This window comes from Lissotriton vulgaris, chromosome 5 (genome assembly GCF_964263255.1).
Source record: "Lissotriton vulgaris chromosome 5, aLisVul1.2, whole genome shotgun sequence".
In the NCBI taxonomy this organism is placed as follows: Eukaryota; Metazoa; Chordata; class Amphibia; order Caudata; family Salamandridae; genus Lissotriton; species Lissotriton vulgaris.
The window spans coordinates 1,938,854,697-1,938,878,781 of record NC_141693.1 but is presented as its reverse complement, the minus strand read 5'-3'; the positions used below and the strand labels follow the sequence as shown (position 1 = coordinate 1,938,878,781).

General features: G+C 44.6%; 1 protein-coding gene across 1 annotated transcript in view; it reads right to left on the bottom strand.

Moving 5' to 3' along the window:
* LOC147717809 (uncharacterized) overlaps window positions 1-24,085 on the bottom strand; it is a 299,575-nt gene that overhangs the window by 178,554 nt on the left and 96,936 nt on the right. The window contains exon 6 of the mRNA XM_086924596.1: window positions 13,923-13,975. Coding sequence (XP_086780722.1) covers window positions 13,923-13,975 — 53 coding nt within the window. The remainder of the gene's footprint in view (window positions 1-13,922; window positions 13,976-24,085) is intronic.

The window sequence follows — 24,085 nt, the reverse complement described above, 5'->3', positions numbered from 1 at the left end:
CCACTCTGCGCTTTTCAGCCTACTGGGCTGTCACCTGGACAGTTGTTTTCTTTCAAACTTTAGGCCTATTTGTGTTCATGGTTTGGGCGGCCAGATGTTACTCTGCTGCCCTCAGGTTTGGGAGTTGGAAAGGTTTATTACTTGTTGTACAGCCTGTCATGTCCTTTGATATCTTGGATATTGGCCCTCGTTGCCCACTCCTCTGGCCTTGCCCATGCACCTAAAAATATGGGATGATTAACTTTAATGACATGACACGTCCATGGCATGAGCACACCGAGACAACAATACTCAGTATATTAATACACCAAAAGGCAAGGGGCAAACATCACGTTCTAACAAGAAACTCACATGGTCGAGGGTGAGACCACAAAGTTCCAAAAGTTCAGGAGGGGCCAGTGCTATGGCACTTGCCACTCCAGATATGCAAGAGGAGCGCTCATATCGATCCAACCTGGGGTCCCCTTATGCCAAGTAGCAGCTGAGACAAATGTAGACTTTAGCCATCGCCAGAAGCCACCGACTCAACATTGTCTCCTACACCAACGACACCGAGCTGATTCTCTCCCTCACAGATTAACCCACATCCACCATGAGCAAATTCCACAACTGGATGAAGGCAGGTACCACCTGAATGAAGGACAGCTACCTCAAGCTTAACTCAGACAAGGCCAAAGTCCTAGTCCTGGTCTCCTCCCCCTCCACCTGGGATGACTTTTGGTGGCCCGCAGTGCTCGGAATCTCCCCACACCCATGGATCACACCCGAAATCTCTGTATCATCCTGGACTCCTCGCTCTCAATGAACCCACATGGCAAGAACCTCGCCTTCACCGAACATTTCATGGACATGGTATCTTCAAACACGGGGCGACAAAACCCCCAAATATTCCTCGGAGACTTCAATCTCTACTGGGATGATCTTAACGATACAGCAGTGAACGGTCTCAAGAATTTCCTAGTTGATCTAGAGCTAACGCAATTCTGCAACAGCCCAACACACGACAAAGGTTCAATTCTGGACTTATTAATCTCTAAAACAGACTACATTCAGCTAGAGTCGATCAAACCCTGTGACTGGTAGGACCATGACATCATCACCTTCACCATTAAGGAAACGGTGAAACTGAACTCAGCTCAATCCACAAGGCCAAAAGTGTGGAAAAGAGACCTGAAAAAAGTCAACCCCAACACCTTGCCTTCATCCTGTTCCAACCTACTGTTGCCCCCTGCAAAATCTTCCAAAGTACAGGATGTAAATGTAAATGTAAATGTATTTGAGCTTATATAGCGCACAGCTAACCCGCAGTGGGTTTCCCGGCGCTTGCTTAGGGAACCCGTCCTGGTATTCCCCGGTGAGATAACCCTGGTAGGGTATCCACAAGGTGAAAGCCAGGCATCCCGCCGCGAGGGGCCGTTGTGGAGATTAAGCAAGCTATTGCCCAGAGTCACAGAGTGTGAACCCGTGAGTCGAGAAGGCACCGGAGCGAGAATTATCGAGTCTGTGGAATTTTTAGCCCAAGACCCGCCGAGGCGGGGAATTGAACCCTGGTCCAGGGCCGATCTCAGCTTCCGGGTCTGCCGCCTCTAACCCCTGAGCCATACTTCTCCACTCTAACCCCTGAGCCATACTTCTCCACAACCACTACCAACCACTACCTCTCGACCATGCCATCAATAATAAACGAGGTAGCACCTCTGCAACTAAAAAGAGTCTCTCTGAAAGATTCTAAACCTTGGTACAACGGTATACTCAACAAGGACAGGCGTTCGCTCAGAACTTCGGACTGGGCCTGAGATCTATGCCATCCGCCAACTACCTCAAGATTCTCAGGACAAAGAGAAACGCATATTTCCGAAAGATCAAGAGCACCAAAGTCGACTTTTTCAGCCTTCAACTTGACCAGGCAAGAAATCATCCAAAAAACTCTTTGAACTGATCAAAACCCAATCCAAGGAGGCACCTCGCCGGCCACAAGTCACAGAATGCTCGCAGCCAAACTGTGAAGAATTCTCCACCTTCTTCACCTTGAAGACCAATACCATCAAGAATGACCTCTTAAATGATCTAACCTTATACGCGAGACCAAATACACAAACCCATCCAGCTCCCCTAACCGCGCCAGGTCAACTCACATTAAAGCCTAACCTAAAAAATGATGCAGACTGGTCATCATTCACCTCCTACTCCGAAGATGCCATAGGCAAAATACTCAGTTCATTGAACCCAGCCAACAACTTCTATGACCCGCTTCCGGCAAACGCAGTCAAAGACCTTACTCCACTGCTTCTACCTCTCTGGTCCAAGATCATAAACAGTTCACTTCAACAAGGATGCATCTCAGATACCCTCAAAGTAGGCCAGGTATCCCCCATTCTAAAGAAGCCCACGGCAGACCCCACGGACCTAAACAACTAACGCCCTATCTCCAATATCCCTACCTTAACGAAGCTGCTGGAAAAATGTGTGCATCTACAGCTAACGAAGCATGTCGATCACTTTGACCTTCTTAACAAACACCAATCAGGTTTCCCTGCAGGCCATAGCACAGAATCAGCCATGACACACATTATTGACAATGCGCTGCAAATACTCGATCAAAATGGATCCTGTTTACTCATCCTACTTGACCTCTCCTCACCTTTGATACGGTCAAGCATGAGAACCTGTTAGACCTTCTGGGGTAGTGCTAAGCTGGTTCACATAATTTCTCCAAAATCGGACACAACAATTCAAAGTCAAAAACACCCTGTCCAAGCCCGTCCCAGTATCTTTGGGAGTCCCACAAGGATCCGCACATCCCCAACACTGTTTATTCTCTTCCTGGAACCTCTAACCCAAATTTTACAAACCTCTAATGAGCAATATCACATGTATGCAGACGACACCTATACCTCAAGATCCACACCCTAGAGGACGTCAAACTACTTAATACAGCCCTTAGGAATACCCAAACGTGGTTGGCAAAAATCATCTCAAACTGAATGCCCTAAAGACTGAATTCCTACTAATAGCTTCTCCGGCCCAAATCCCCAAAATGCAAGATTAGATCAAACATATTACAGCGTTCAATGTTCAACCTACCATCGTGGACTCAGCCAAATCACTAGGAATAACTTTAGACAGTAACCTCAACATGCAAAAACATATCAGTAGTGCTACCAAGGGAGCAAAGTTCCAAATAAACACACTGAGGAAACTGAAACCCTTCCTACCTCACAATGACTTCAAGCAAGCAGTACGGGCGCTGGTTATACCGAGAGTGGAATATGGATGTGTCTCGCTCTGTGGCCTACCCAAAGCATCAACTGTACCACTAAGAGCTTCAATCAATGCCACAGCAGGACTCATAACTGGGTCTAAACGTAGCTCCCATATCTCCCCGGACCTTCAATCCCTGAACTGGCTACCCCTGGAGGCGAAAATTCTGCTGAAAATTGCATGCATGACGCACAGAGCCATGCATCACAAGACACCCAGCTACCTGTTACAGAAATTGACGATTTCAGGTGGGTCTAGATCCGCAAGAAATGCAGAAAAATTACTACTGAAACCACAAAAATTCCATCAGAAAAAAACCTATAACAGATCCTTCTCTGGGATGACGCCTAGAATTTGGAATGCCTTACCCCCAGAAATCAGACATAACCCGTCCACTACCTCTTTTAAAAAGGAAGTAAAATCCATCCTCATTGCCAAATTCACATGAGCTTGGGCTACTAAAACCCTGTTATGAGATGCACACGCGCTCCCAACCACAAGACATTTTTTTGATGTTACATCTTACTATGCTGTTTTTCTTTTTTATAATTTGCTTTGTACATATGTTTGGATTTGCTCTTATTTACTGTAAAAGTAACATTTATTGCTTGTAAAGCACTCTGACATCCGCCAGGTTATTGTTCGCACTCTATAAAACTTTCAAAATAAATACATGCTGTTTCGTCCTCCTGCTTCTACATGCTCCACCTCCTTCATAAGATCTTCAAGTGGATTTCCTCTGAGTCCAGGAAAATGGTCACCCATGCACTTGTCAGCAGCAGACTCGACTACGGCAGGGCACTCCATGCCAGCACCACCCAGAAACTGCCCAAAAAACTACAGACCGCCCAAAATGCCTCCGCCAGACTCATCCTGAACATCCTACTCCGCAACCACATCACCAGACACCTGAGAAACGTTCACTGGCTACCTGTCAACAAAAGAATCATCTTCAAGCTTCTCAGGCATGCCTATAAATCCCTCCACAATGCTGTACCTGTATCCCTAAACCACCGCCTCTCCTTCTACACTACCTGCAGACATCTCTGCTCTGCCCAACCGGCCCTGGCCACCATCCCACAGATCCGCAAGACCACGGCTGGAGGAAGATCCTTCTCCTACTTCGCTGCGAAAACCTGGAACTCCCTATCTCTGTACCTCAGACAATCACCACCACTGCTGCATTCAGGAAGGACCCCAAGACGTGGCTCTTTGACTGAACCGCAGACCCAACCACCCCCCCCCCCGACTCAGCGCCTTGAGACCCTCACTAGTGAGTAGTCACGCTTTATAAGAAAACTGATTGATTGATAGACGACTGCTATGTCCTGGTGGAGGGAATACTAGATGGCAAAGAGGTTCCTCTGGGAAGCAATTCTCATCTGAATACTGACCAATCACAGTTTCTAGCAAACATGTCGGCCCAATTGCTGTGCTGCTCCCATTTACCTTGGCTGATGGGGGGGAGACGTGTTTAGTGCATGCTTGACGTCAATAGGGATGGCTCCCATCCCCCCGCCTGACCTCCACCATGGTCTGGGCTGCAGCTTGTCTCCCACAGTCATCTACGCATTGGTCACTATTTAGCAGTTGGAGGACAATGCATCACAGCACTAGGGAATATTCTTTTTATTCCCCCATGATTTGCATGTTTGGCTTGATAGAACTTTTTAGTTACCAGGCCACACAGTTATTAGTTTACGACACTGAGTACCTGAGCAAGACTCTTTCTGATCATAACCCTATACTCTTGAGGCTTATTTGGGAGAGACACATTCCGCCAGTACCCAATTGACGTTTACAACCCATGGCTCTGGACAATCCGGCATTCCAAGCCACCAAACGTGACATGCTTGCAAACGACTTTACCAATAATGAAAACACAGCTACTACATGGCTGGTGGAGTGGTAGGCTATGAAAACGGTGGTAAGGGATCACTGTATACACACATTTATTGGCGTATGGGGCACACTGAACCAGAACTTAATCCAACTAGAGGGTGCCCTGCAGGGCCTAGAGTCAGCCTCTGTGACTGATGATACAGCTCGCACCGCTTTGCTGGAGATGTGAGCATCATGGCCACCTTCTAGAATCTTTACGTTGTTTTGATTATAAGGCTTACCAAGCAAAAATACATGCAGACGGGAATTAGCGCAGTCACTAATTAACGTGGCTCCTCAAAACATGAGGCTGCAGATGCCCCAGTTACGGCCATCTGCATCAACCCCACAACAATAGCATATTCACAAGCAGGCATTTATGAGACATTCCTTGCTCCCTACCGCCTTCTTTACAGCCCCGGACAAGATATGCAGCATACAGGGGTACTTTACTAAAGCCACATTCCCTGCTGTGGCCACGAACCAGAGAATGGGTCTGAACGGACTGATTTCGACACAGGAGATCAGGTGCGCCATATGAGATTCTCCAACATGTAAAACGCTGTGGCTTGATGGCCTCCTCATAGAATTCTATAAAACACAGATCTGCTGATCCCAAAATGTCTTGAATTGTACAATTCAGCACTCGTGACAGAGCGTTTACCTTACTCCATGTTTACAGCCCTCTTGGTTACACTTTCCAAACCGGGTAGAGACCTACTAGACGTTGCAGTCATGATGGGGTGCAACCATAAAATCCTTGTGGCACAGCTAATGGCGTGCATGCCGCATTTAGTCCAGGCCGACCAAAATAGTTTTATCCCTGGTTGGTCCACCTCCCTAAACCTGTGACGCTTGCATAAGGTCCTAGAGGAAGCCCCATACCAATGACCTCACTCTTTCTGCTTAGTCTTGGATCAAAAGGCCTTTGACACCTGAACTGGGAGTATATGCTTGCAATGCTTTGGTGCATGGGAGTGGGAGAGAGGCTGTTCTGTTTGATCAAATTACGGTATACTGATCAAGTGGCCAGGGTAAAAATTGGTCAATTAATCTCAGCCTCCTTCCTGGTGGGCCAGTGGATGCACTAGGGCTGCTCTCTGTCGCCACGCCTCTTTGCCCAAAGCTATGAAGCTGTTGATGTACTGGCTACTGGCCTTCGGAAGAACCTGGAGGATCTTGCTCAGGGGAAAGATACATGCAGTATCACTGTATGTAGATAATGTTCTTGTTTATGTCTGGGACACACACAAGGGGGTGCAAACTATTGTCCATGAACTGCATGAATTTAAAAGAGCCCCTGGCCTGTTGGTTAACTGGTCAAAGACATGTATGTTCCTGTTGCGGTGGGACTGTCCCCCATACTCTAACACTATTGATGGTCACTAGATTAAGAGGGGGGCCTGCACATTTTGATATTAGGATATTAATATACCACTCCGTTTCTCATCTACCAGGGGACACCTTAATGAGAGCGATCGCTGCCCTCCAGCCCCAGATCACCTTCTGGAAATCGCTCCGCTCACCTTGCAGGGAAGGTCGCCCTGTCTAAAATGGTGATGCTCCTAAGGCTGCTCTACTACTTCTCAAACATGCCCATCATTATCCTCTGAAGCGTGTTCTGGATGCTAGATGATCAGATCTGGAATGCCGGCAAGCGCCGTTCCAAAACTACAATTGCCCAATGAGTTAGACCTGCTGGAGGTGCCAAATTTTGAACATTACTATTTAGTGGCCCGGCTACAGTGGCCCAGCCCGCTGACTTGCTCGGCATAGCCAGAACGAGATGTTGGCTGCGTTTGGAGGTGCACAAAGTGAGGGAACTATTTCTTCCCAAAATTTTTTTACCCACCTCCCCACCAGCATTGCTTTGAGTGACTATTGCCAGCAAATGACGAGCCCTGCGAATAGCACCAGGAGTGGGGCACTATGCACCAGATATCCCTTTTCAGACACTGCTAATCTTGCTGGCAGCAGCATATATGGTGCGGAACTATAGGACTCAATGGGCCTTAAAACACTAGGAGACCTCTTTCAGGAGGGCAGTTTGATTCCCTTTGACCTCCTGTCTCAGATAAACTTTTCTCACACATAACGGCTCATTTTCTACCTTCTGGTGACTAATAAACGGCATCCGGTATCCCTGAATGTGAAACAATTGCTGGTGATCCACTGGTGATCCACTCCAAGTGTGCATACGTATGCAGGCAATGAGAGCTAGGTGGCTTTGGCCATTGGGTCCATGTTTTTTACCAGTGGCAATCATGAGGGATATCGGTGTAGGTATTCAGTCACAATATCGAGTTGGAAATGTTGACTTACACTAATATCGAGTTTTAAATATTGTGACAAAGAAATATCGACAGGAAGAATATTGGGGTCAAGAATATAAACTTTAAGGTAAGAAATATCGATTTTAAAAATATCTGTCAAATATCATTTGCAAAAATCGTTGTTTAAAAAATTGATTTTTTAATTAGTGTTATGTATTTTAGTATTTATTTTAAATGTATGTTTTTTTTATAAGTATTGTTTATGTTCTTTAATATATGTGTTACATTTTTAGTAGATTAAAAGTCTACTTACACTAATATCGAGTTTTAAATATCGTGACAGAGAAATATTGACAACAAGAATATTGTGGTCAAGAATACCGACTTTAAAGTAAGAGATATCGATTTTAAAAATATAGAAGTCAATAACATCTTTTGCAAGAATATAGTTGTTTAAAATATAGATTTTTTAATTAGTGTATTTTTTTCTATATGTATTGCTTATGTTTATTAATATACTTGTTACATTTTTAGTAGTTATTAATTTTATTTTAATTAAATGTGTTTTTTAGTTCAGTCGCGTATTGTGAGTTTTTAGGGGAATGGGTTGGGAAGTAATGTAATTATAATAAATTAATAAATATTTTGTATATATTAATTTGTTTTTCTAATTTTTTGGGGTAAATTGTAGGTGTGGGTTGTGGGGTTTATAGGGGTAATGGGTGGGAAGTAATTTATTTGTAATTAATTCATAATTAGTTGTTAATTAATATTAAGTAATTGACAATTAATTGTGGTCATTGTGTAATTCATTTCAGGTGCAGCTCGTGGGGTTTATAGGGGTATAGGGGGGGAAATAATTTATTTTTAATTACTGACTAATTAGTTGATAGTTAATTTTAATTAGGGCTCCCAGTTTTATGGTATTTATTTTTTTAACATTTCCGTCTGTATTTATCCATATTTATTTTTGGGCTATTTAATCTGTATTTATCCATATTTATTTTGTGTTTCGCGTATAAATGAAGTTGAAAACCTGTACATTTCCATATTTATTGAACAGATAGATGCATACTCATTCTTTGATGCCTGTCGTGTTTTAGCTATTTAAAGTGTCAAATATTACATAGCAATACATCCACTGGTAAATGCTACCATTATACCATAGATGTATGTTCACATATGCCCTTATTTAGAGAAGTTTCATCCTCTTTTTTAATTTACCACGCTGTCTATCTGCTCAGCTGCTGGCCTACACTATAATTCATGAAAGACAGCATGAAGAGTCACTTAAAAAGAAGCACAATTTTCTGTATTTATCCACTTCTAATAATAAATGCAGACAGAAAACACATTGTTTTCTGTCTGTATTTATCTGTAAAAATCTGTAAAAACGGGAAACAGGGAGCCTTAATTTTAATTAATTAATTGATAATTAATTAGGGTAATTGTTATATTATTTTTTTTGTGTTTGGGTTTTGGGTTTATAGGGGTGAAGGGTAGGGAGTAAATAATGTTTACTTACTTTATAATTAGCAGTGAAATACTGTTAGTTATTTAATTGGACAAAAATGTCATTGTGTAATTCATTTGTTTACAGTTTAATTTTAGGTGTGGGATGTGGGGATTATAGGTGTAAAGGGTGGGAAGTTAATTAAATGTTATGTTTTTTATTAGTTGTTAATTAATAATATTTGCTTAATTGATAACTAATTAGGTTAATTACGCATGTGAGTTGTGTGGTGTTATAGGCTAGGAAGTAAATAGACAACATTTATTTCATAATTAATGTTTTTGTTCATGAATAATTTCTAAATAAAAATATGTATTTATTTAAAAAAATGTTTTTACTTTATTTAATATAATATTTGTAGGTATTTGTGTTATGTATTTAATATTATAATATGTTTCTATTTTTTCATTTTTTATGTTAAATGTATATATATATATATATGTATATTTTACATATTTTAATTTTTTTAACTTAATTTATAAAAAAATAGTTGTATTCTTTTGATGATATTTTGTTTGTTTTTAATTTTGAACTGATTAGATTAGGAATAGTAAATGTTGCCCCTCCGCAATCCAACACTTTCCCTATTGATGCAGTGAATGGAGTGGGAATAGTAAACTTTACTCCTCTGCTATCCAAAACTTTCCCTACTGTTGCACTGCTTGGAGTGGGAATAGTAAATGTTAACCCTCCGCTATCCAACACTTTCCCTACTGTTTCTCTCACTAGAGTGGGAATAATAATTTTTATCCCTCCGTTATCCAACACTTTCCCTACTGTTGCACTAATTGGAGGGGAAATAGTATTTTTCCCCTCCGCTATACAGCACTTTTCCTACTGTTGCACTCATTGGAGTGAGAATAGTACATTTTATCCCTTAGCTATCAAACTCTTTCCCTAATGTTGCACTAACTGGAGTGACAATAGTAAATGTTATCCCTCTGCTATCCAACTCTTTCCCTACTGTTGCACTTATCGGAGTGGAAATAGTCAATTTCATCCCTCGGCTATCCAACACTTTCCCTGCTGTTGTACTCACTGGAGTGGCAATAGTCATTTTTACCCCTCTGCTTTCCAACACTTTCCCTATTGTTGCACTGACTGGAGTGGGAATAGTAAATGTTATCGCTCTGCTATCCAACACTTTCCCTACTGTTGCATTCACTGGAGTGGGAATAGTAATTTTTACCCCTCCACTAGCCAACATTTTTCGCACCACTACATTAATTGGAGTGGGAATAGTAATTTTTACCCCTCCCCTATCCAACACATTCCCTACTGTTGCACTCACTGGAGTGGGAATAATAATTGTTACCCCTCCGCTATCCAACACTTTCCCCCTACTGTTGCACTCACTGGAGTGGGAATGGTAATTTTTACCCCTCCGCTATCCAATACTTTCCCTACTGTTGCACTCACTAGAGTGGGAATAGTAATTTTTACCCCTCTGCTATCCAACACTTTCCCTATTGTGGCTCTCAGTGGAGTGGGAATATTTATTTGTATCCCTCTGCTATCCAAAACTTTCCCTACTGTTGCACTAATTGGAGTGGAAATAGTAATTTTTACCACTTCGCTATCCAGCACTTTCCCTACTGTTGCACTCATTGCAGTAGGAAGAGTAAGCGTTACCCCTCTGCTATCCAACACTTTCCCTAGTGTTGCACTGATTTGAGTGAGAATAGTAAATTATATCCCTCAGCTATCCAACGCTTTCCCTACTGTTGCACTGACTGGAGTGGTAATAGTAGATTGTATCCCTCTGCTATCGAACACTTTCCCTACTGTTGTACTTACTGGAGTGGGAATATTACATGTGATCCCTCTGCTATACAACACGTTCCCTACTGTTGCACTCACTGGAGTGGGAATAGTAATTGTTACCCTTCCGCTATCCAACACTTTTCGCACCATTGCACTCATTGGAGTGGGAATAGTAATTTTTACCCCTCCCCTATCCAACACTTTCCCTACTATTGCGCTCATTGGAGTAGGAATAGTAATTTTTACTCCTCCCCTATCCAACACTTTCTCTACTGTTGCACTCATTGGCGTGGGAATATCAATTTGTACCCCCTCGCTATCCAACACTTTCCCTACTGTTGTACTAACTGGAGTGGGAAATTTAAGTTCAAAGATTTTTAAATAGTTAAATGTTTTCATTATAATAGAATGTCTTTTTAAATAGATTACATTTTATTGGTATATGTATATGTGTAAATATTTAGGCCCCCATTAGGATGGCGGGTGGACTTTGCCCGCCCGCCATCCTCACGGTACAAGGGACTGCCCGCCATAAGCGCGGGGGTCCCGTGCCTGCAATTAGGATGCGCCCGCCACTGTGGCATTCCTAACATTGTGGCGGGCGGTGCACTCTGCACCGCCCGCCACAATGCCTGAAAGGCATGCTGTGCACTTCCATGCACAACATGGCAGGCACTGTGCAGTGCCTGCCATGTTGTGCATGGAACTGCTGGGGGGTACCATAGGTACCTCCCATGTGCAACCCCCACCCCTCGGAGTCCCTGGGGGCCCGCAACAGGTCCCCAAAGCAGACTCTGCATTGCCGCCATGGAAAGGCATTGGAAAATGCCCATTCTAATATGGCAGGCTGTGCCTGATAGACACCGCCACCATATAGAACCCATTTCCGCCCGGTCGCAAGGCGACCGGGGTGGAAAAGCGGTGGACGGTCTTTCCCACCGCTGCGGACCCCCCAGCCATAGTAATATGGCGGGGGGTCATTCCGGCATGGATGGCAGGCGGATCACCCCCGCCAAGCCGGCGGTGGCTACCGCCGGCCTGGCGGGGGCGATCCGCCCGCTATCCTAATGGGGCCCTTAGTTGTCAAAGTTTTATATAATTTAAAAATGATAAAGTACATAAAAATTATTAGTTTATAATTGTTTTAAAGTAAATATATATATTAATTATTATATATGTGTTTAACTTTTTTTAATTAAGTTTATTTGTTATATTTGCAAAAATGTATATTAAATCTAATTTTTCTTTGTAATATTTACTAATTTATGGTGGTGTTGGGCGAGTAATTACAATAAAGAATATTCAGCACGATATTGGGTCTGCATCGTCTCTTGGGATTCGAATCCTGTGTGCTAGAGGCGAAATCAGGAATATATATATATATATATCACACAAAAGTTCCAATATCGTACGCTCTCAGGAATCAAACCACAATCCAAAAGTGAAATATAACCTTGGTTTATTCACACAGTGTTTGTTTGGATATATATATATATATATATATATAAATATATATATATATATATATTTATAAAAATAATATTTTGTGCAATATATTATGACATCGATATTTTTTTCCAGATACTTTTGTACTTACTATTATAAGTATAGGATGTAGATATTTTTACATCAATATTTTGGTCAAACTATTTTTGTATGGGGATATTTTGAGTATTGATATTTTGTCAGTGTACCATCTGTGTATAAGTCATGCAAACTTGTAATGTGAATTTAAGGAGTGATACTTATTTTATCCAGACTTTTCAGAAGAACACATTTGTTTAGGTTAGTTATTTCAGGGTTACCTGCCTCTATTAAAGTCATCATGCCCCCCCCCCCTCCCATGACTCTAAAGGAATGGGGACTCTACATGCCTGTAATTACACTGTACTTGGGTGATGGTGAGGCACAAAAGGAGGCTGAACTTGCAGGTGTGTAGCACCTCCACCTCAAAACAAATGAAAGCATTTGCTGTGCTAGTAATGTTTTTCAACTATGACCTGGGCATCCTATGAAACTAAAAGAAGAGAGGATAATTGTTTTTCCTCCCTCCGCCTTATTCGTAAGATCTCCCGGTTCTTTTCTGTTGATGCCCTTAAAACCATTATCACGGCCCTCATTACATCCCGCCTGGATTATGGCAACGGCCTCTACGTAGGCATCCCCGCCTACGAAACTCGCCGTCTCCAGGCCATCCAAAACCAGGCGGCCCGCCTTATCCTTCGTCTTCCCAAATCCTCCCACATCACCCCGGCCCTCAAATCCCTCCATTGGCTCCCGGTTCTCTTCAGGTCCCGGTTTAAATTAGCCTGTCTGGCTTTCCGGGCGCACGCTCGTTCTGCCCCGCTCTTCATTAATTCTCTAATCTCCTCCCACGCTCCCAGTCGATCTCTCCGCTCTTCTTCTCTTTCTCTCCTTCATGTCCCCTGCTTCCGCAAATCCCGAACCGGGGGCACCCGATTTTCTGTATTGGCCCCCCAGATTTGGAACAATCTCCCTCTCTCCATCCGCTCTATCCCCATTTTTTCTCACTTTCGTAAAGCCCTTAAAACTTTTCTTTTTCTTCAGGCATTTCCCGGCTAACCTCTCATGGGACCCTCTGTAGATACTGTTGTGCTCCTCAGCGCCAGGAAGCCGCTTGGCCGCAGTGCGCTTTAGAAATTTCTTTTTCATTTCATTACCTGTACAAGACTCACTAGGGTGAGCACCTTTCCCTAACCTGATGACTTGTTCAAACCTATTGCCGTATTGTGACTGGATGACATTGGGTAATGTCTTTATTTTGCAGGACTGGTCTGGTTCATTACAGTAAAACTTGGATAGAGAGACTTTCACATCTTGGGCAGGGTTATTATTATTGTTTTACAACTGCCATCATAAAAAGATTGTTAATCAATGCAAAAGAAGACATGACACCAGACACAAATAAACTTATCGTGAAGTTACAGTAAATCAGTTAAGCACGAAACATCAGACTGAAATGATAACCACAAATCAAAACATATTCTAGAGCATGCATTAGAACATGCAAGAAAATAGGCCATAGTAAAAAGGCTCCAACATCACCTTCTTCCCTTCCCTTTATGCAAGCGCAGTTACTGAACAATCAGTAGCCATTGAAAAAAATAATAAACCATTGCCTATTTAATCAAAGAACACAGTCAGCTCTGTGTGCTTTAGAGTGGTGTGTGCCACCTGCAGACCAGTCAATATATGGAGAGGCAACTTACTGTATTGGGGTCCAGTGGATCCTTCATGTATGTGACGGAGTCGCATTCTGTTGCTGCAGGAAGAAGAAAAGGGAAGATGTTACTGTGTGTCCAGTATACACATGCTAGCCTACCCTCAAAGTGCAAGTCCTGCTTGTACAACGTAGCTTGCCATTTTAGTGGAGGCCATAGGCATATATGCCAGACTCGCCTCTTAGTAAGGGTCCTTGGTTTGCATGTAAGTCTTGTCTCTTATTACAGGTGTCCTAGGTACAATTCCAACTTGCCACGTTACATACATTGGTATGTGTGCCTTGGTATACATACTGTAAAAGCCTAGCTCACAGAATAACCACAACCAATGCCAGAATGAACCCTTTATCCCCTGGTGTAGCAGTGTAGCGCGTTGTATCCCTGTAGCTTAAAAGAGGTCCGCCTTAGGACCATTGGAATCCACTTGTTTGTCATTGGTACAAGAGGGGCCAGGACTATTCTTTCAAGGCTCCTCTCAGGTAACAGACAGCAGGTCCAAGCCACTTCTGTTCTTCCCCAGGTCAGCAGAGTTCTGACATGGGTGCCTTGAGATGCCACATGTATGCCTGGCATGAGCTAGTGGGTGGGAATTACTCCTAGGCATGCCCTAACCAATGGGGTAATAGTTCCAGGGACCAGCTCTACTCACTTTGGGCCTTGCACGATGGCAAAAGTATTCAGCCACACTCAACTTGGACTATGAGGGCTGGAGAGGGGTGTGTGGGAATGTACTATGGTAATTCAAGTGTCCTCCAACATCTAACACTAAAATCCGGTTAGAGGCACCCACTGTGCCCCCAATTAACACAGAGACTGAAGAAGGGTGGCGGAAGAAAAGCAAGATTTACAGAAACCAGATATTGGATACACAAGAAATGTGGAAAAGTGAGCCTAAAGGGTTCTATGTGAAACCCAGAGACAGATGTCTGGTAGGTCAAAAGCATAGTTTACAGCAACCAGACAGTAAATACACAAAAATTGACTTGGCAGCTTGTTTGCTTCCTTTCAAGCATGTCCCCAGTGTTATATATAAACATAGCATAACTGTAAAGCAGGATTTGACACTGTAATGTCAAAAAGATGCTCACAGCACGCACCCTTCGGCTGAGATCAAAGGAGTGATCCCTGCTCATTCAGGTCGACCTGTCAATCACAGAGACCTATTGTGTAGCTCATGGGAGGATTTTCACACCTACTTGAATGCTAAGGAATGCCTGAGAGAAGTTGGACAGCAAATCGAATTGGCCTCCAGCAACTTTAGGCAGGCAAAAGGTAACTTTCTAAACATTTATTTTCCTTAATATTTATTAAATATCCGACTTTACCATTGAATTAATTTTTTAATAACTATTAAAAATTGCTTTTTAACTATTTTTCTTCCTAGTCCTATTCTTAAAATACAGTATTAGCATTGTAATCTGTATTCTGGTTTTCTACACAGGACAGCTAGGCTGCTACAGCCGAAATTAGCTTTAGGGTCCTAGTCACTGTAAGAAAATGTTAACATGAAATCTCGAATTGTAAATACCATGCATCCTGCCTTGCTGATGACAAGGCGTAGGTAGAAGAGGCGTTAATATTCAAAAGGGCAGGTTTGACCTATCAAAATGCTCATTCTCTTTGTACCATTTGCCATGACTTATCTGTCCTGCACAGATCTATGGCTAATGCACATAGGTGCTCATCCACCATGTACACCCCATCATAGGACAGTTTCTAGGGACATCCCTTCAGGGGTGGAGGTTAGGTATACAATAAAGCCACAGATGTTTTGGGGACAGGTAGCCAATTCAAAAGCTTTTTTGCCACAGACTCATATAATACACACTCAGAGTCATCAGCACGTAGGAAAACATATTGCAGAGAATTCCATGGCTGATGAAGCTGAAAAAGCGACAGTGCAAACTGCTGCAGTCACTGCAATTACTCATTCTAGTACAGGATAGATGGAGACACCATGATGGCTGTCAACACTCCATGTGATGGCACCCATTTGCTAAAAGGCTTTCCAACTAACTATTCCTACCAATTAAGTATGCAACATATTACATTTGCTAATCTTCCCGGAGTGGGGCACAGTGTATAGAGTAATACTCAATTCAGACCACAGGTTAGGATTGATCATAGCAGCACATGATGGCCTAGCATTTGCTCACACAGGGGTGGTGGCTACAAACTCTACTGGTGTTCAGGTTTATGGAAATAGGCCAAAGACTTTGTCCTTAAATGTGACCTTTGCCAACAATCAAAAGTTTCCATTATAGCTCGCCCACCACAAACACCTCTGTTGATTTCTGACAAGCCTCTGGCTTGTGTTTATCTGGACAACTGCAGACCCTTAATTTTTCTGATGGGTTCTACAAATACACAATGGTAACAGTGGATTACTGCTCTCGATTCCTATGGGTTTTGCCACAGCAATTGACTGACAACCAACCTGTTATAAAATACCTGCAAGTCTTCATCAGGACATATGCAGTATGCACATTTTATTTGTACCATGGTCCAGCATTTGCCTTAAGGGCTTATGAAGACACCATGGGAAAATTTGGTGTAACTGTACAGTATTCCTCACCCAATCATCCTTACGTAAACAAGGTAGTGGAGATGAAGAACCATGACTTAAAGCAGTCTTTAACAGCTAGCGTATTGGGTTCAGATCGCAGTTGAGTCCACCATATGTATGGGGTCCAGAGAGCCCTCAATAATTTGCAGAGAAAATCCCTGGGTGGTCAGACTCCCTATGAAATCCTGTTCAGGGTTAAGATGTGGGTTTCAGACCGACACTCACAGCAAAGAGGCGGTAGAACCACCTTTTGATATCAGTGAACGTTTGGATGTTTTACAGGAACTGAACGACTTCCGAGACGTTCAGAGCAACGTCCAGCAGAAACATTTCCCCACTGGTGAAGTGAAGGAAGCGCCAGCAACTCCTGGTTGGATGCCAAAGATTGGTTATAGGGTCCAGGAGAGATTGTGGACAAGGAGTTTGCCTGTTCTGGCTGTTGAAGGTACCAGAACTGTACTTTTACATGCCCATGCTGGTAGCAAAGAGAAGAGATTTGCGTCACTAAATCTCAAACCACATCAGTTGCCTGATTTATTCAGTAGGCCAAAAGGGCTCCTGGGTAGTTACCTGTCTCCTCTAACTATCCTACAGGTGGTCTCAATGGAAGCGTTGACCAGTGATAAAGCTTATTCTCCCTGACTGGGGACAGTAACACTGAAGTATCAATTCTTCCCGTTACATCAAGAAATACCATACAATCTTCATGTATGGAAACACTGATTTCAATTCTGTAAACAGACAAAGATTGCCCCTACCACAACATACCGCCATAAGCATCATCTACCAGTTCTACACAGGTCCATGAGCCTCCGAACCCTGTACAAACTGCCTCAGGCTATTTCATCAATTTTCATTACTTCTCTTCGGATTTGTCGAACCACAACCACCTCCAAAAGGAACTCTGTAAATTTTACATCCGATTCAAAAAGACATGCCTTTTCCCTTCATGCATGGATGCACATTTGGATTACAATTGCATCACTTTTCCTCTTCCTCTGGATCAGTTTTGTGAAAGTCTTTTTTCTGCTTCTGAATGGACAGTATCTCCCAGAACGCTCTGCTGTTGAACTGGTGAATGAGGTTTTGAAACTCTGGTGAACATTTCAAGTTATCCTATGATGTATTTGATGTAGCTGAAACTTTACTGATTCCATATGTATTCCATATTTCTTTAAAATATCTTATCACTCCTGCTACTATTTCTGATTAGTGGGTCATTAACATAGTGCATAAATTGCAATTCATGCACTTTACGGTTAGAGCACTATACAGTTTTTAATACTGGACAAATGTATGATGGTGTTAGGAATTAATCACCTTGACATGCGAGATTACTGAGCTGTGGTCTTTTTCCCAGGTCCCTAAAACCAAACAGCTAGTTAATTTTTAGACGCTCCCTTAACTGAGAAAAGAGGCACGGCAGAACGTAGCCTTTGCTTGGCTTACTGTTCCGGTACCACGCCCCCTCTTCACTGGTTCCTGACTCGATGTCTCCGTGGCGTTCTTTGGATTTCGCAGAGACTCCTTGGACCCTTTCCCGCTTTGTTACCTTCATTCCCTGACCCTGCCTCAGCTGGATGGTCGTTTACTGTGTGAGCGTATCTTTGCCGAGCTTCGGCGTTTCTTGATTTCTTACGCGAGAAATTTATCGCGTCTTCCCTTACTTTTCTCACGCATTTAGCGGGCGTTAGTTCGCTCGGTTCTTTTTCCTTGCTTCTGTTGTTTGATTGAGAATACCTGGCGATTTATTTTGTTGTCTTATCCCTCCTGTGAGAGTGAGCGCTCCGCCCTTGTCTCCTTTGAGGGCCGGGTGTCTCTCCTCGTGTGTGTGTGTGCTGCTCCGCTGTGTCCGCCCACAACAGCCGGCCGGTGCTCCTCACATCCCCCATATTTTGTTTTTGTTTGTCTGGTGTGAATGTCCCTCGAGAGTTCTAATCCTCCTACCCCGATACTGATTATTCAGCCTACCTTTTTTGAACTCTTTGATAAAGCCTGCCTAATCTACAGTTGGGGTAAGCACACCTGCAGAATCACGCATGTCAATGTCTCCTGCATGCAGGTTAGTGAAGTAAGGATATATTATGTGTATTGCTTATTTTGTTTTCTAGCCTGGACATCCATCTACGACTCCTGCTGTACCCTGCATACCCCCTCGTATGAGGAGAGTGGTGGACACTCCTAGGGTAATTCCCCCATACTTTTAGGAGACAGTAGACAGGAGTGTGTATCTATTCGCATTCTTGCTCCTGTGTCCTGGAGGTGTAGGGATCCTTCTTCGCTCCCGTGGAAACTTGGTTACTAACCTGACAGAAAGCCAAGCCCACGACATTTATTTCCCATGAGCGAAGATGGAGCCTGACCCCTCGTTAAGTCCTCTAGACCTCCAGGCTCATTCAATAGAAGAAATTACTGCCGCCTTAGTAGCCCTTCAGTCAGAAGTGGGTAGATTAGGGGTCGAGAATCAAAGACTCTTAGCTGAAGTACATCAGTTAAGAACAGGCGAGCGAGACACAGGCACCATACCCAAGACCAGAAAGAACTACATACAACCCTCTAGGTTCACTTTACCTCCCCCTGAAACAGACCAAGGGGCCAGCGGCGATTCCCTCAGCCCACCTGTTCAAGTCACGGTAAATACCCCTACTCCTGTTCCCCTAGCCATGCCTGAACGATTTACCGGGGATAGCAACAAATACAATGTATTCATGAACCAATGCCAACTCCACTTTTTGTGTAAGACTGCATCTTTTCCTGATGACTCAGCCAAGGTTGCTTTTATAATTTCCTATCTTGCAGGGAATGCCGCAGATTGGGCAGTTCCCTTAGTCCAGAACAATGATCCAGCGCTATATGATTTAGATCTCTTTAAGGAAAAGATGAGAAGCCTCTTTGCCAAACATTCATACATGCAGGCAAGTGATACAGAACTGCTCAATCTAAAGCAAGGCTCCAAAGATCTTTGATCGTACATTACTAATTTCAATCGTTTGGTGGTGGAAACACATTGGCCAGATGACAAGCGAACTTCATTGTTTTATCGTGGGTTGGGAGATGATTTAAAAGACTTACTCTCTCAAATAGTGAACCCCCCAGAAGATTGTGCCTCTTTTATTGATCTAGTGGTCAAATTGGATCATCGCTTGCATGAAAGGAAAGGGGAAAGAACGCGGAATATTGTGCCTAGGTTCATTTTACCTAAGATTGAGAAACCAGTACAAAAAGATGTCTCTGAACCCATGCAAATCAGGGGCATACGCGGTCCTTTATCCACAGAGGAAAAAGACAAGCGGCAAAAATTAAACTTGTGCTTGTACTGTGGAAAGGGTGGCCACTATGCTAAAGACTGTCCAGTTCGTCCTAAGACACCAAGACTATCAGCCAGCAGTCTTTCTAGTTCGGAAAACTAGCAAGCTTGAGGAATAGAGAGGTCACTTCCTCAAGCTACATCCCTCATCAGATCTCTACCAACAAAATACACGTAGTCAAACATTTCACCTTACCCATTACACTCACTTACAGCGGAAAAAAGCAATTCTCTATGTCTGTCCTCCTTGATTCAGGAGCAACTGGAAACTTCTTTGATATTAAACTTGCTAAACAGTTGGGACTGTCTTTTGTTGCAAAACCCCAGCCCAAATACATATGGGCAGTAGATGGGTTCGAGCTGTCTTCAGGGATGATCAGTTATCAAACTCCGCCTGTGATTATTATGTTTAATAATGGGCATTCAGAAAGTCTTGTTTTTGATCTTATAGACGCTCCTAATTTTGGAGTTATTTTAGGAGTACCTTGGTTACACAATCCCGTTATAGACTGGGTTAAAAGAACAGTAACCTTGATGTCCCCGTATTGTAAAGCACAGTGTTATTTAGAAGCCCGAGAACCTGAACTCCCCTTATACTGCGCTGTCCAAACAGGACTAGATCTGAAAGTACCTGAGCAATATACAGACTTTGAAGAGGTGTTCAATGAACAAGAAGCAACCAAATTACCTCCTCACAGGAGTTACGATTGCAGAATTGACTTAATTCCCGGCGCAGATTTGCCCTGTAGTCGAATTTATGCTTTAACACCCGCAGAAAATGACTATCTAAAAAACTATCTAGACGACATGCTATCGAAAGGTTTTATCCGACATTCTACTTCCCCCATGTCTTCTCCTTTGTTTTTTATAGATAAAAGGGAAGGCGGACTCAGGGCATGCCTCGATTATAGAGCCTTGAATAATAAAAAACAAGTACCCTCTGCCTCTGATTCCAGTCCTTTTGGAACAGATAAAAGGAGCAAACATCTTTACTAAGATAGACCTCAGAGGTGCTTACCATTTAATACGCGTTAAACAGGGCGATGAATGGAAGACCGCATTCCGCACCAACTATGGGCTCTATGAGTATTGTGTAATGCCCTTCGGTCTGTGCAACGCACCAGCTGCGTTCCAGTACTTTATCAACGACATCTTGCGTGAATATATCAACATCTTTGTGATCGTCTATGTAGACGATATCCTTATATTCTCGCAGAATGAGAAAGACCACGTGGTACATGTATGAAAGATCCTTACCAAGTTAAAAGAAAATCAGTTGTTCGCCAAATTGGAAAAGAGTATGTTTCACACTACTGAAGTAGATTTCTTGGGCTTTTCTATCAAACCTAATGGTCTGCAGATGGATCCCAAGAAGATTGAGGCCTTGGTGAACTGGAAAAGTCCTACTTCTGTGAAGGAAATACAATCGTTCCTAGGATTCGCTAATTTTTATCGGCAGTTTATTGATCACTTCTCTGATACTATAGCACCAATAACCAGACTCCTGAAAAAAGGAGTACCCTTTCAATGGTCGAATGAAGCAGAAAGAGCATTTTGTGACTTAAAAACCCAGTTCACTTCTGCGCCTATACGTCATCACGCAGATAATACTCAACCTTTTTTTGTAGAGGCGGATGCTTCTCAATACGCGGTGGGAGGCATACTTTCACAGAGAGACCCTGAGATAGGACACATGCACCCTATAGCGTATTTCTCAAAAACCCTATTACCCGCAGAGAGAAATTACACTATAGGTGAGAGAGAATTGTTAGCGATTAAATTGTCCTTCCAGGAGTGGAGGCATCATTTACTAGGATCCCCACATGTTGTCACCATATATTCGGACCACAAGAATCTTCAGTTTTTTAAATCAGCTAAAGCTCTCACTCCCAGGCAAATGCGGTGGTTATTATTCTTTAGTGAATATGACTTTATAATCACCTACCGCCAAGGGACACAGCAAGGAAAAGCTGATGCCTTGTCAAGGCTGGGTCATTACCAATATGTGGAACAAGAACAACCCCGTCCTATAATACCTGAAAAAAAAATCCTGGGTGTGGGGGAAAAAGAGCAGGACCTTCTTGAACAAATCAATCATCTTCTCTTGGATGTATCACAGGACGACTGGTTGAAGGATCCACTACACACCATTAGAGAAGGATTATTTTATCATGACAACAAGTTGTTTGTCCCTGCTTCAGAGTTGAGACTGACTATCATAGAATGGTGTCATAGGGGGGCGTGGCTTGGGCGCCGATGGCGATGGTCGCCTGAGAGCTCGGCTCCGGGACTGAGCCCGGGATTATCCCTTAAATCGGAGGCTGCGGGGCACCCCAGACCCCGCATTCTGCTGAGCGGACCGACGAAGACCTGCCGGGGCCCCTGGTGGAGCTCGGACGAGGGTTGCTCCGGAGTAAAACCGAAGTTTGCGGAGTTGCGGAGTGCGACCCAACATGGCGCCCGGACTTCTTTGTCCCCCTGGTCGGACCCACTGACTTGGAGGAGCGTCGCGAGCAGCGACTCGCGCCCGGTTTTGCCATCCCCGGCTGCTCTGTGCATTGGATATCTATTGGATTGGACTTTTTACAACGAGTCTGCACTCGGTTGGGTGACCGGGCGGATGCCCACGTTGTAGAGGACCCCGGGAGCGGGCGCCCTGTGATCCAGGCGGTGGCCCGACTCACGACTCCGCACCTAGCCATGTCACTTCCATGGGAGGCGCGACACTTTGGCACCACAAATCGTCCGATGGAGTTGGTGACCCTCACCCCGGGTCTCTAGCGGGTGAGCGGGCCTGCCCGACTCGGCGACGGTTGTCTCCGCCCCCTCATCGGTGCCCTCGGACGCCGTGGCGGTGGCGTGAGCCGAAGCGGAGAAGTCTCCACAGGCCTTGGAGAAGGAGGTCTCCCATACTCGATTTGAGGACCAGTAACCGGGAGGGTCGTGGTCGACATCTGCACCCGGAGACGCCTACTCCGGGACCTTCACGGAGTGCCCCCGGCGTCATGGGGAAACCTAGAGGAGCCAAGGGGACTACCCCGACCGCCTCGGACTCGGAAGCCCAGGACAAAGAGGAGCATGGGGACCCAAAGAGTTCTGGTGGCGCGTCGATGCAACAACAGTTCGACCGCGTCCTGGAGGCGATAGCGACCACGAGATCGGCCCTCCAACAGGACATTGCCCAGGTGGCGACGAGCCTAGGCCTCCTCAGAGCGGACCATGGCAAACTTTCGGACCGGGTCAAGGAAGTGGAGAGCTCGGTGAAAACCTTGGAGCCGGCGCAGCGAACCTTGGCTGCGACGATGAAGGATGCCCTATCCCGAATTGCGACCCTGGAACAGAGGGCGGAGGATGCGGAAGGCCGCAACAGGAGGAACAACATCCGTGTAGTGGGCCTACCGGAAAAGATCGAGGATGGCGACATGGTGACATACTTGGAGACCTGGCTCCGTGACACGGTGGCCCGGAGGGGCTATCCTCCTTCTACACTCTGGAGCGTGCCCACAGAGTCCCGGCACGGCCACCGCAACAGGGACGCACCCCGAGGCCGGTGGTGGCGCGGTTATTGCACTTTCGGGACAGGGACTTAATCCTTAATGCCGCCAGACATAATGGTCCATTCAAGGTAGCGAACAGTCAGGTGAACATCCTTCCGGATTACACCTACGAGACTCAACGCAAGCGGTTCTCCTTCCTAGCGGTCAAGCGCGAGCTCAGGAGCGAGGGCATCCAGTACTCGCTCCTCTACCCTGCAAGGCTCCGCATCATTGTCGATGACAAAACTCAGTTCTTCGACACCCCGGAGGATGTCTGTGCCTGGCTCGAGCTTTACAGGACAGGGAAAGATGGCTTCGGCTCCTCGTCCCAACAGGCAGATGAGCCGGAACAGAGACGGCGATCCAGGAGGATCAGGAATCGCCGCGGCCGCACGGGAGGGCCCTCAACTGCAGAGACGTCGTCGGAGCGGAGGGGAGTGTTGGAAGTATTGTCGGAGTTGTCGGGTGCACGGGACGAAGCCATTGAGGAGGAAGAAAACCCGGGTGAAGAGGAGGCTCCATCGGACTCGGAGGACTCAGTGACCATACACCGGTGATCACACCGAAATCGGTGGAGGACCTTTTGGATGGACAAGGGTAACAGGGTATGCTGCCTTATTTTGGGAGGGGGCCCGGCAGGGGGGAGGCGGTTGCCGTCCATTATTGCTGACAAAGAGGGAGGGAGGGGTGGGGTGCCCCTGTTTCTGCCCCGAGAGGTTTTTGGCACTGTTTAGGGCTTGTT